The following is a 12,817-nucleotide window of genomic DNA, read 5'->3' as shown; positions in this document are numbered from 1 at the left end:
TTTTCTCCAATCTGCCAGAAATTTAGCAGGTAGGATGCCTTGAGGGAATTGTATAGTTCTTTAAGATTCCATCCAAACCGGAGACATGTTTTCTACTGAAACCAGCAAGAATTACTGTTTACCCAAAAGGAAGTCTAGTTTGCAATAAAAAAAGAGAGAGGGCATCCTCTTAAAGTAATATACTAGGTACAAGTATGTAAATAAAAAGTTTTTCTGAAAACAAAATAATATTACAAGGGGGTTGGTTATCTTTCATTCAGGGAAATACAGGTCAAAAAAAATATGCTATGCACTAATGAAACAGAAATTAATAATATATTGAAAAATTGAACAAAAGGGGGAAAAATATACCAAGGGGACCAACTTCTCCGTAGATGCTTACTTCTGCTTTTTTAGTTGACTCATGTTAGGATTGATATCTGCAAATTTCTTAGTGAGCTTCCAGATAGTAACCACAAAGACGACAGCATTGATCTGTTTAGAAGAGAGAAAGGGGGTGTAAGTAAGGTGCTGAGATAAGACTTAGACTTAGGGCTGCTTTATGCATCACATTTTTCAGCATTTCCAATGCACGTAAATGCAGCTAAAAAGATAGATTTTCACCCACGTTGGTCTGCATATCCCCTCCTCCCCAACATGTGTATACACTGGTAGGGAAAAGTAATGTGCTTTGGTGGGCTACTTTGGGCTACTTTGATGGTTAAAAGTCTTTGCTGCTTTGATAAGTTCTCTTGCCAAAATTGCAACACGTAGCCAGACAAAATTTTCCCAGCCCATTTTGATATGTTTTTGCATTGCACTGTGACCAGACAGATGGAATGTGACTAGGAAGACAGTGGGAACCGGAATCACAGCAGTTTTACTTGAGTGAACCAAGCCCCAGATCCATAGAGGTTCGGTGCTTGGAGAAAGTTCCTCCAGAAACTCAGCGTGGCAGGTATTTGTGTGGCACCAGGCAAGACACAGAAAGTGACGGCTGATGCCACTTGTGAGTGTATGTTGGGAGACTGCATGAAGTTTGGACTGCACAGAAGGAATGAAAGCAGAGGACATGCTGGGATGAAGGGATAACGATTTGGGTGGGAGGGATGGGTCTTTTGAGGATTCACTGGACTTTACCAGGATGATGAGGCAGACAGGTGCCAAGAAGCTCCAGTGAAACCCATGTTCCATTGACAGCCAGCAGCTGCGGGGGAAAGCAGAAATGAATCTTTTTGCAGGCATCAGTATTCATAGCCATTGGCCACTCCCTGTGAGTCCTTGTTCTTTTAAAATTATATATCCCATTCTTTCTCTCATAATATAATATTTCGCTGTCCTTCCTGTGTGAATTCACGAGCAGAAACCTCTTTGGCAACGGTGTTGGAATTGCAGCTACACATACACCACCTGCTTAGTGCTTGAGGATGGAAACTGCACAACATTTTCCTTGCCTTTGGCCTCTTCTCTCCACAGCCCCATCCCATCCCACCCTTAAATGACACAGCTGCTATGCCAGTGCAGACTCTTCTGGTTCTGGTGGCCAAACTTCTGATGTGCCCACATATTCTTTAACCCATGTTGTAACTCACTGTCTCTTGGTGCCATAGCCCCGGTGGTTGATGGCTGCTGTGATTCCCACCAAGATGGCTGGGAGTCCATATCCCACAAGCATGTGTTGCCAGCTCTTGAGGCTGTGGGTTCTGAAGACCTGAACTACCATCAAGTAGAGCTCCACACCTTCCAGCAACATCCAGCAGAAGGCAGACAGGAAAAAGTAGTGCAGCAGACCAGCCACGATAGCACAAGCCGTCTGGAAGAGGAGATGGGACCAAAGGGAGATTTTGTGAAGAGACTGCTCACTGAAGACTGTTGCATCAAGGTTCTAAGTTGGTAATGGCCAAACCCTGATAAGCACTTCTTCAAGCAGACAGAGTCACAGCCAAGAAAAGTTATTCACACAACATGGAAAAGGACTGGGAGGGAAGAGCTGAATCTGCTGCATTCCCCCCATTGGCTCCTCCCATTTCCCCCTCTCAGAATTTCTTCTCAGAGACCCATTATGCACGGGGGAAATAACGCACATTCGGGGTGGAATGGCGGCGACTAAAATCACCGATAACGCACGGAGCCGACTGCAACCGGCCGCAGCTTCGGTGCATGCCGCCGAAAAAGCCGTGTCAGTGAAACGCGGAAGAAAGCGCAGCTTCCGGGTGACCGGGGTGCAACTAGAAGCGGCGCCCGGATCGCCGCGTGCATAATCGGTTACTCTGGGTTTTGCCGCTGCCGCGCCCCGCCCCGTGCATAACCAGTGTGCGTTGCGTCTTCCCCCTCCGCGTTTTCCATGTGACCCGAAATCGCCGTTTCGGCGGCCGTGCATAATGGGCCAGAGCCTCACTGGCAGAAAACGGTTGCAGGAAGACCGTTGCAAGCAAAGGGACTCAGTTATGCAAGCAGAAGAGGACTGTGTCCAGTGCCACAGAGTCTAAGCAGCCATTTTCTCTGATCTCTATAGTCAAGAGGTGAGCTGTAAATTCAGGGGATCCCCAGGTCCCACCTGGAGGCTGGCATCCCTAATTGAGAGCTGCTACATCTAGATCCAGTGCAAGGACTATGCACAGCTGCACAAGGATGACTTTCTTCCCAGGTTTCCCCTTGCGCTGGTAGCTATTTCCAACCCCTGGAAAATATATTCTCAGGCCTTGCTAGAATTGCCAAACTCCTTTTTGTGCCTGAAGATCTCCCAAAGTTACAACTGATCTCCAAATCACATAGATCATTTCTCCTAAGAATTGATGCTTTTCATGGCGGCTTTATGTCAGCTGAGATGAATCCTTCCTTGTTCTGCTCAGGCAAGGTACTGCACAAACAAAAATGAAACTAACTTCTTATTTAACAAGCATTTTATTTTATGAGTGATTCCATGCACACTGTAAATATGTGACTTCCTGGGGGTGTGGCAAGGCAGCATGGTCAGCTGGCATTACTTCCAGGGTTCCTTGAAGCCAGAAGAATATATCAGGGGTTACTCCATGGCCAAAAGATTGAAAAAGGCTAGCCTAAGTACTCAAATGTCCCAATTGGAGATATCTAATCACAGGACCAAGCAACTTGTTACTGCCCCCCCCCCCATTACCCCTTACTGAAATGCAAACCTCAGTGTGCCTCTGCAAAGCAATCTGATTTCTCAAGAAAAGCTGCCGATTCTTATGGTGGTAGAAAATGCTCCCTAGTCACAGCTGGCTTACAGCAACACAGTGGGGGGTTCTCAAGGCAGAAGAAATGCAGAGGTGGCTTGCTGTTGCCTGGCTCCACATCATGATCTTGATGTTCCTTGGAGGTCTCCCATTCAAATGCTAGCCACAGCCAACCCTGCCTCTCTTCTGTAATCCAGCAAGACTGGGCCAGCCCAGGCCATCCAGGTCAGCGTCTGATAAGAGGCTTCAATTCTTGTGAACAGTTTTGGACACTGTTCATATCTGTAAGCTGTGCAAAATAAAACGCTTTGCTTCTGTCTCAGCAGGGAGATCTCTGCACAACAGGAGATGCAAAAAGTCTCTTTCACTGAAGCCAGAGTGCCGGAGGCAGCACGCTTCCTGGCCCCCTTGCATCACTGCAGTGCTCAGTGTCACCTTCAGCAATTATGCTGCCCTCCTGGCCACGTGCAATCCTGTGCGTATTTTAATTCTCACCTGTTCAACTACATACTGCCCCTCCTTGAAGGGGCAGGCACCAGTTCTTGCAGTGGTGGCATAATCTGAGGCTATATGACAGGGATGCTTGTCAATCAATATGAAAACATGAAAAACTGGGAGCCTAAAATCCCATATGCACAGAGATTCTGTGCGTGCCCACAAAGAGAAGTAGGAACAACCGAGCACACGTTTTTAATTGTGATTTTTACAGGAAGTTCTGCAAAGAAAGGTTTCCTGTGTCAATCAAATAAAATCAGACTTGAATGTCTTTTGTCTGATAAAAACCATTGAACTACATGCCAGGTGGCTAGGTTTTGCACCCAGGTCTTCAGATTCAATAAAAATGTAGAATTTGTAAGAGGGCAGATCATACAATGCACCTTACATTGAAATTTTTATTAATATGTTTTATCTTTGTATTTACTTTGATTTAATTATCCAAACAGTTGATTGTCCATCAATGTTTTTGTATATATTGACTTTGACTGAGACTGTTCTTGAATCAGCAAGGCTTTTGTTTTCTATATTATGAATGGTTTTGATCACAGACTGCAGTAAATATTTGATTGCTTGATACAGGGGTAGTCAAACTGCAGCCCTCCAGATGTCCATGGACTACAATTCCCATGAGCCCCTGCCACAGAAGGCTCATGGGAATTGTAGTCCATGGACATCTGGAGGGCCATAGTTTGACTACCCCTGGGGCCTCCCACATGGAAGAAGACCATAGAAAGGCCCTGAGTTCCTTTTCCTATCCTCCCTCCCAGCTACTTCCCCAGGACTGGCTCTTATGGATAGATTCACAGATTGCATCTTAATAGGCTGGTCAGTTACCTTATTGGCCGTGTTCTCAGCCCCCACCAGGAAGATGGTATGCGCTGCAAAGAGGGCCAGGCAAAGGTGGAGGTGGATGGTGGTGCGGATGCCTCGGATGGAGCGACAAAACAGGAAGGTGAGGATGGAGAGGAACAAGAAGATCAGAGACAGAATCAGCCCAATCCGGGTGATGACATCTAGTCCCCAGTCCTGCCAGGAAGGAAAACAGTTAAGGTAGAAAAAGAAGAAGAGCTGGGGTGGGGCTGGGGTTGTACCCTGCTTTTTACTACCTGGAGGAGTCTCCAAGTGGCTTAACCAACACACCATGCTGGCTCACAAGCACAGCAGTGCACGTCAGCAGAAAGGGGGCCACAACTGGCAATGTGGCAACTCTGCACACAACAGAACCCCCTCCTGGTGGACTCCCTGTGGACTCAAATAAACAAGCGTTCAAGAAGAGAATTTCCTGTTTGTGCCGTCTAGGAGAAAACGCTTTGACAGCAAGGATTGCTGGTTTGTCTTCTGGGAAATGTTGCAAGGAGGAGAATTTGGAAGTGGGAGTGAAGCTTTTGAAAGGCAACCCAGTCCTGATATGTAATCTGGAGAGGGCCTTCTGCTTTGGGCAGCCTGCTTTGATCAAGCTGCAACCAAACAGCCGACTAATAAACCAATTAGTAAACTCACTCCAAGCAGCTTCTGTACTTCCTCCCCAGGAAGACACCATTCCAAAGGAGCTCCTCTCTGGGCTGCTGCAGGTCTTTGGGCACAAGAGCACCCCTTTCCTGGTATTTTGGATCCTGCTTTTTACTACCCGAAGGCTTCTCAAAGTGGCTTACAATTGCCTTCCCTTCCTCTCCCTACAACAGGCACCCTGTGAGGTAAGGCTGAGAGACCTCTGAGAGAACAGTGACCAGGCCAAGGTCACCCAGCTGGCTGTATGTGGAGGGGTGGGGAATCAAAGCCAGTTCTTCAAACTACAGGCTGCCGCTCTTAAGCACAACGTCATGCTAGTTCCTGAGATGGAACCCCCTCCCGCCTTGTCTCTCTTATAGCCTGGGGGCTTGGCTACATCCGTATGCTCTGCTAGGCTGGGAAGTGAGCATAGCCACAGGCAGGTGCAGAACAGCCTTCTGCCCCCTCTGTCCCCTAGCTGCTGTCTCCGCCTCCTCCTTTCTTACTGTAGTGCTGCTCAGAGGCTCCTGGTGCTCAGTTGCACTCATCTGCTGGGCCCTGAGCAACTGAGAAAGCTGGAGGCCAAAACAGGGAGTAGAGACAGGGGACTGCTGCAGAAACAGGGCTGCCTGAGGCAAGCAGCCTGTGCTGTTCACACTCAAAAATGCCACCACTCCACTTCCCTGTTTCTCCCTCCTGGCGACCCATCTGGTGCATGTGTCAGAGCTAAACAAAGACGGTGGCGGTGTCTCTGGTCGGGGAGGACCCACTGCTGGTCCCAGGGTCCCATGGCCAGTGCTGACAACAGGGACTGTTAAAAAGTCAGCTCCAAATTGTACATGCAACAGTTAGGATGTTACACCAGGAGCACAAAGAAATAATTCACAAAGAAGTACAGAAAGTACAATGAGCTCCTTTTTAGCTGTTTCCCAGCTTTGGTGGAAACACAAGTGACTCATGCGTCCTTTTTCATACTTGACAAATAAAGTGATGCATCTCCCCTGCGGAAGGAGGCCCGGTCGCCAGATGTGTGTCGAGTGTATGAATCCCCCCCATAGTGGGAGTTGTGCGAGTTTCTTCTTTAGACATCCTACTTGGGGCACAAGCAACAGAGGTCATCTTCATCATAGTTTTATAATCTTCCTCTGAAGCGCTCTCTCTCAAGCTCATCTCAAGCCCTGGAATTAGTGGCAGGGATCCTGGCAATCCACTGAGCAGACTGAAATCTTCTTTCAGCATTAAGGAGTCTTATTTAAAATGCTTTTCCTCCAGCGTTTCAGAGACTTATGCTGTAGAAAGGCTCTCCTTAGACTGGAAGAATAGTCCTTAGGACTTCCTCCAGCCTAAGAAGAAGAGCTGGATTTTTTATTCCACACTTTTCACTATTGCTTTTCACTTACAAACCCCTTTCCCTTCCTCTCCCAACAACAGACACCCTGTGAGGTAGGTGAGGCTGAGAGAGCTCTGAGAAAACTGTGCCTGGCACAAGGTCATCTGGCTGGCTGCATGTGGAGGAGGAGTGGGGAATCAAACCAGCTCCCCAGATGAGAGGTGACCGCTCTTAGCCAAGCTGGCTCTCAAAGGGCACCAGGCAAAGTCAGGATACTACTCGTCATCCTGGCTCCTTTTCACAGACCTCTTCCTCCATCTCAGTACACAAGAAGAAAACTGCTCCTATCAAAGGAAGAACGTTTTTCAAAATTCTGTAACCTGTCTTGAGTCCCAGAAACAGAAAGGAAGGCTATCAATAAATGTTTAAAAAAGGATCAAGCCTCCTGCTCACATGAACTTGCCTTGTACCAAGGCAGACCATTGGCCTATCAAGGTCCGTATTATCTACTCTGTTGAGCAGTGTTTCTGCAGGGTCTCAGGCAGAGATGTTTCATGTTAGCCACAGACCTGGATCCCGTCTAACTGCTGATGCTGTCCAAGTGAAACTGGGCCCTTCTGGATGCAAAGCAGAGGCTCTGCCTCTGAGCCAGGCCTCTCTCCCCTCCTGTCGGGTGTGCACTCACCTCCACTTCATAGAAGGCCATCAGCACAGCAAAGCTGGTCAGGTGGCTGCACTGGCAGCGGGTGCTGCTGTTGTGGGATTCGAGGAGGTTGCAGCCTTTGGCAGACCAGCCCCCATCAGGTTTCCAGAAGGCACAGACCAGCCTCTGCTCAAGCTTTTTGCCAGAGGAGAAGCTGAGAGGGTGCACCTAGAAAGAAGGGAGTAAGAGTCATGCTTCGTGACTTGAGAGTGCAGAGGACCGTCGGCTGGGAAGGAGAGACTGGCTGGGACTTCTTGTGGCCAATGGGGAGAGATGAGATGGAAAGCGGGGAGGCTTGGGAGCAGGCCAACCAGAAGAGGGCCAAGGAGGATATTCCTTCTCTTCTGGCAAGTCCATTTCCCTACGTATGGCAGTTACTGTGCAAAGCCAGGAAAGGAAGCACAATATGCTATTGTACACAGGCAGGAAGAGTAAAGAGGGCGGGTATGATGGAATACTCACCTCTTCCGTGTGGTCAAACGTAAAATTCACAGGGATATTCAAGGACGTGGTGTTTTCATGGCCGACAAAGGCAGCTGCCACTTTGGACAGGATTTCTACACGGATGGGCCGGTCTGCCTCCTGTTCCATACGAGCCCCAGCCAGAAGAGGCCCGAGGCCCTGGTATGAGAGCAGGCCTATCACACCGGCGGCTGAAAGGACAGAAGAGGCAGCTTAGCAAGGAATGCCCGGGCTCCCAACCGCAGTTGTCTGTGCTCTTTCTGGGGTCCCTTGAGAGCACAGCCTTCTCAATCAGACCAAGGGTGCACCTAGCCCAGTATTGTGCTACCAAAAGTAGCAGACAATTTTGTGTAGTGGTTAAGCCTATAATCCTCCTCTTCCACAGGCAGCCTGCTGGGTGACTGTGGGCCAGTCACAGTTCTCTCAGAGCTCCCTCAGCCCCACCTACCTCACAGGGTGCCTGTTGTGGGGAAAGGAAGGGAAGGCGATTGGAAGCCACTTTGAGACTCCTTCATATAGTCAGCAGCAGGGGACCAAAAGCCATTTCTTCTGCATGGAAGCCCATATGAAATGGAGGGACCAATACTGTCCACAGTATTCCAGATAGATTATAGTAGGGCACGGCCATATTTGTAGCTATATTCTGAATGCCTTTCCTAACCGTCCCTACAACTGAATGGGCATTTTTCACAGCAGCAGCACCCAGAGTCGACATTTCCATTAAGCTATCCACCAGACTCCCACAACCGGGTCAGTTGCTGCCAGTCACAGTAATGCCTGGCGACTTACTCCTATTCCCTGTAAAGGGTCCCCATCTTTTTGTAGTAACAGAAGACACGGAAAAGAGGCCTTGCCGTCCTGGTGGCAGAGGGAAGCTATTTACCTTGGTCTTCTCGGTTTGCAACATCCCAGCTTAGCTCCATTTGCGTCCCATTCTGTGACAGCAATGCTGAGTGCTGACTGTAGCTTTTAGCTGTCCTGATCTCCATGTCCAGTTCTGGAATGGCAAGAATCGGGTCAAAGGGCAAGAGTAGAAAAGGGCAAGAGTAGCTATCATCATCACTAATCACTATCACTAAACATAATAAAGTTCAAGTAGCATGCAGACAACTAACTCCCTACCTGATTGGCCCTCCCTGGGGGGTGCCACCAATAGAGGGAGAGCACTCTCCCAATGAGGGCCAATTGGGACATTGGCACATCTCTTCTTCCCCCTTTCTTTCTGTATTTCTTACCCTCTCTCATTCCTTCTTTCATCGTTCCTTTCTCTTTCTCCATCTTTCTTCGTCTTTCCTATCTTCTTCCATCTCTCCTTCCTCTTTTTTCTTTCTGTATTTTTCTATTTATCTTTCCTGCTTTCCCTTTCATTCCTTCTTCCTTCTATATTTCCTTCCTCTTTCTCCATCCATCTATCCCTCTGCCTTTCCTTCTGTCTTTCCTTCCTTTTTCTTTCTCATCCCCTCCCTCCCTTCTTCTCTGTTTCTCTTTCTCTTTTTCCTCCTTTCCTCCCATCCTCTTTCCTTCCAGGTCAGTTCTCCTTCTTCCCTGGAGATCAGTTGTTATTCCTTAAGGTCGGCAGCCCAGCTGGAAGCATATGGAGGAGGCGTCAGGAATCTAACCCAGCTCTTGAGATTAGAGTCTGCTACTCTTTAACCACTTCACCACACTGGATCTCAAGATCAAGCTGGAAGCAGGGGGGAGGAGGGCCAGAACCCAGGAAGGTCACAGTGCAGGTGTATGTGCTAGTGCCCATTGTATTCCTGGATGCAATGGGCTTTGCCTCTAGTTGAACAAAGGGGCACTTTCTTCCAACTGTCCCAGTTGCTCCACCAACAGAGTCTAGAGCCTGTATGACACAGAGTGAAACTGGAAAGACAGGATGTTTTCCACACTTTTGTTGCTGCACACACCCGGAAATTCTACAGAGTAGAGGAAGGTCAGAGGGAAAATCTCAGCCTTTGCAACAAGAGGAGACTGAAACTATCCAACACTTTCTGAGCACTAACCTGTGCCTTTGCTGCTGTCAATGCTTATGACCATGTTGGACAGGGTGACTGCAAAGTGTCTGAGCCAAGACTCTACCTCGCTCATCAGTTCAGTGGCTCTGCGGTGTCTTTCCTCCTCACTTTCATTCAGCGGAGCAAGGGAGCTCACTCGATCATCCAGCAGATTCAGCATATCCTAAAATTGAAGCCCGTACATCATAGGTTCTTGAGGGCAAGGCTAGCAATTGGCTATTCAGACACTCATGCACGCTGGGAGCGAGGCAGCCAGTATATGATAGACATCAATGCAGGTTAATCGGCTGTCATCAGTGCCCCCGAGCACAAAGACTGGTGCTGAATTTTAGTGGTATGCCAGTTCTTAAACACACAGCAGAAACTAGGAGTGTAATTTACATGTAGATGCTGAAATATTAACTGTCTTAAATCTCAAGCCCATGAACCTCAGTGTAGCAGATGGTGTCATTAGGACTGTGAGTTACTGGTGTTGAGATTCAATTTTTTTTTGGGGGGGGGGACAGAGAAGTTACAAGCAGGGGATCCCACAATGACTTTCATTTCCCCCCCCCCAATTTCCTTTTTCACTTTTTTGAAATCTCCCATAGCCTCTTGGCTTTCCCTGCCTCCTCTCCCTCCCCACCTACCAGCAGGCCTACCTTTCCCCCACCCCCATATTTTGGGTTTTGCCTCCTTTCCTTCTCCTGGCAGCCTTTCCCTGGGAAACTTTTGGCCAAGTTGCTTAGTGACAGCTGCTGGACCACACCCAGCTGCCCATGAGGGAACCTGCAAGGACGTGTGAGGGCCATCTCAGGGTCCTCTGAATCCTTCCCCCACACGATTTCCTTTTCGCCTCTTCCCAGCAGCCCTCAGATTCTCACCTTTCTCTTCTCTCCTTCCCAGACACCAACCAACCTAACATTTTATCTTTCCCCATACTCAGCTATATTTGTTATTTACTACCTTTCTCCAAAATGTGGACCCAAAGCATCTTTTCGTCATTCTCTTTACAGTACCTCTATGAGGGAGGTTAAGCGGAAAGTGTGCAACTAGTCCAAGATCACCCAAGCAAAATACCATGGCAAAATGGGGGTTCCAAGCTGGGTCTCCTATGTTCTAGTCTCAACCTCTAACCATTGGTGGCTGCTGCTGAACTGTAGCAAGCACATGGGCCTGGGTGGGTGATAGAACTCATGTGGTATCAAGTCATCCATAGATGCTTCCATACCAGGCCCCAATCAGTTTTTTCTCAAAGGCCAAAACAGCCCAGGAAAGGGTCCTCTCCCAGCATTTTACTACAGAAAACCAAGGTTGGCAATACTGTTGCTGTCGCCTAGCAATGGTCCCAGAGGGCTTTTTTTTTTAAGCTGAAGGCCTTGCTTCTATTGTTTTGATGGATTTTAACCCCACTATGGTTTTGTTATCTTTTGCTTTAGATTTCGGGTTTTCTGGCAAACTAGAAATGTTGGATTACCGTATATACTCGCATATAAGCCAACCTGCATATAAGCCGAGGCACCTAATTTCACCCCAAAATGCCGGAAAACTGGGTGGTGTTTGGATAGCGTTTTTTTTCCTCCTTTCCTCTCTTCTCCCCTGTTTCGGGCAGGATCTTCCCCCCCCCTTTTCTTCTCCCCTTCCTCCTCCCTCTTTCCCTCTGAACTAACTTGCCTTTTGATATCCAGCCCTGTGCTGCTTCCCTTCTTCTTAGCTCAGAGTTCTGTTCTCTCCACTTTCCATGCCTCCCTCTAGGGGCGCTCCCTCCTCCTGCTCCCTGTTCAGAGAGCTTCAGAGCTTCCTGCAGCTTCCTGCACATGCTAGCCTCATGCTGGCCTCGTTAAGGCAGGGAGAGGAGGAGGAGGAGACTGGTCTTTCCCTCCCGGGCTTGCTGCGTCTCTCCTTTGTTCCTGCTTCTGCTCTTCAGGCAAGTATACCGGTCTCCCATCTTCCTGTCTTGTCTGGCAGCTGTTTTTTTTTATACCCGCATATAAGCCGAGGGGGACTTTTTCAGCTTTAAAAAAGGGCTGAAAAACTCGGCTTATATGCAAGTATATACGGTATATTGCAGAACTGGAAATATCATATTCCTTCCTCTGTGTTTGATTGGACCAAATATATGTTTGAAATCTGTACAGGGGAGAAAACAGCATACAGCAGAAGATAAGCTCCTGAGACCTCACTTCCATCTGGAAAATTCCCTGTATCTCTTCCCTACTCCTTGTTCAGCTGGAACTGTATTTCTGCCTTTCACCTCCCCCTACCTCATTCTCACTCTCCTTTTTTATTCTCTCCTATTAGTTGCCCGAGTGTGATCAGCTCTTACTCTGTCTTCTTGTTGAGAATGTATGTTGGGGAAGGGGGTGGAGGGATGGTAGATGGTAGGATTACAGTTTGCTGTTATATTTTCTATCTTATGTGGAAAAATAAATAAATAATTTTAACGGGGGGGAATCTATCTTGCCTGTTCATGGCTCCAATCTCTGGATTTAAGTATCCACAGATCTGGCCACACTGAGAATTAGAGATATTGAAAGAAAGTATTAAAGTCTCAATTCCTTTTTCTAGATATTCTACTTGTGTAACCCTTTCAAATAGCTAATTAACACTATAACTAAATCTATGCAGATAACAATGCCCATAACTGGATTAATCCTTTATGAGACCAATATCCATCTTGAGATATAACTAACATGTATTTTAAAACATATCCACATTTCTCTTTACCATTCAAGCAGGAAATGCCTCTTTCAGATTCCAAGGCCCTTGGTAAGGGTTCTAATCTGCTGTGACTCCTAAAGGTATTTTGTTCATTTCTGCCAAGACTAATTTCCTGCTTTCTGATCTAACTGTTCCCTTCTATTGTTGACTGCTTCCATACTAGATGTTTACTCTGGAATCAGGCCACACAGGTGAACTAGATTATGGTGCTGAAGTAGAACTGGGAAGACGTGTATTCTAATTCCTGTCCATCCATCAAGCTCAAGTATGGATCCGATTACGGATAGGTGGATTGATAACTGGTTGACAGATTGTATCCCAATGGTGCTTGTTAATGGTTCGTCATCCTCTAGGAAAGGAGTGACAAGTGGAGTGCCTCAAGGATCTGTCCTGGGTCCTGTATTGTTCAACATATTCATAAACTAGCAGCAAAGGCCATTGC

At 47.6% G+C, this 12,817-nt stretch overlaps 1 protein-coding gene across 4 annotated transcripts in view; it reads right to left on the bottom strand.

The window, feature by feature from the left end:
• ADGRE5 (adhesion G protein-coupled receptor E5) overlaps window positions 1-12,817 on the bottom strand; it is an 84,959-nt gene that overhangs the window by 8,587 nt on the left and 63,555 nt on the right. For all 4 annotated transcript variants that reach the window (XM_077327363.1, XM_077327366.1, XM_077327367.1 and 1 more), the window contains 8 exons: window positions 9,664-9,838; window positions 8,541-8,654; window positions 7,658-7,848; window positions 7,178-7,363; window positions 4,509-4,700; window positions 1,572-1,792; window positions 1,120-1,186; window positions 383-474 (listed from right to left, as the gene is read on the bottom strand). In XM_077327363.1, the coding sequence (XP_077183478.1) occupies window positions 383-474; window positions 1,120-1,186; window positions 1,572-1,792; window positions 4,509-4,700; window positions 7,178-7,363; window positions 7,658-7,848; window positions 8,541-8,654; window positions 9,664-9,838 (1,238 nt within the window). The remainder of the gene's footprint in view (window positions 1-382; window positions 475-1,119; window positions 1,187-1,571; window positions 1,793-4,508; window positions 4,701-7,177; window positions 7,364-7,657; window positions 7,849-8,540; window positions 8,655-9,663; window positions 9,839-12,817) is intronic.

This window comes from Paroedura picta, chromosome 3 (assembly GCF_049243985.1).
Source record: "Paroedura picta isolate Pp20150507F chromosome 3, Ppicta_v3.0, whole genome shotgun sequence".
NCBI classification, from domain to species: domain Eukaryota; kingdom Metazoa; phylum Chordata; class Lepidosauria; order Squamata; family Gekkonidae; genus Paroedura; species Paroedura picta.
This window is presented reverse-complemented; position numbering and strand designations above follow the sequence as displayed.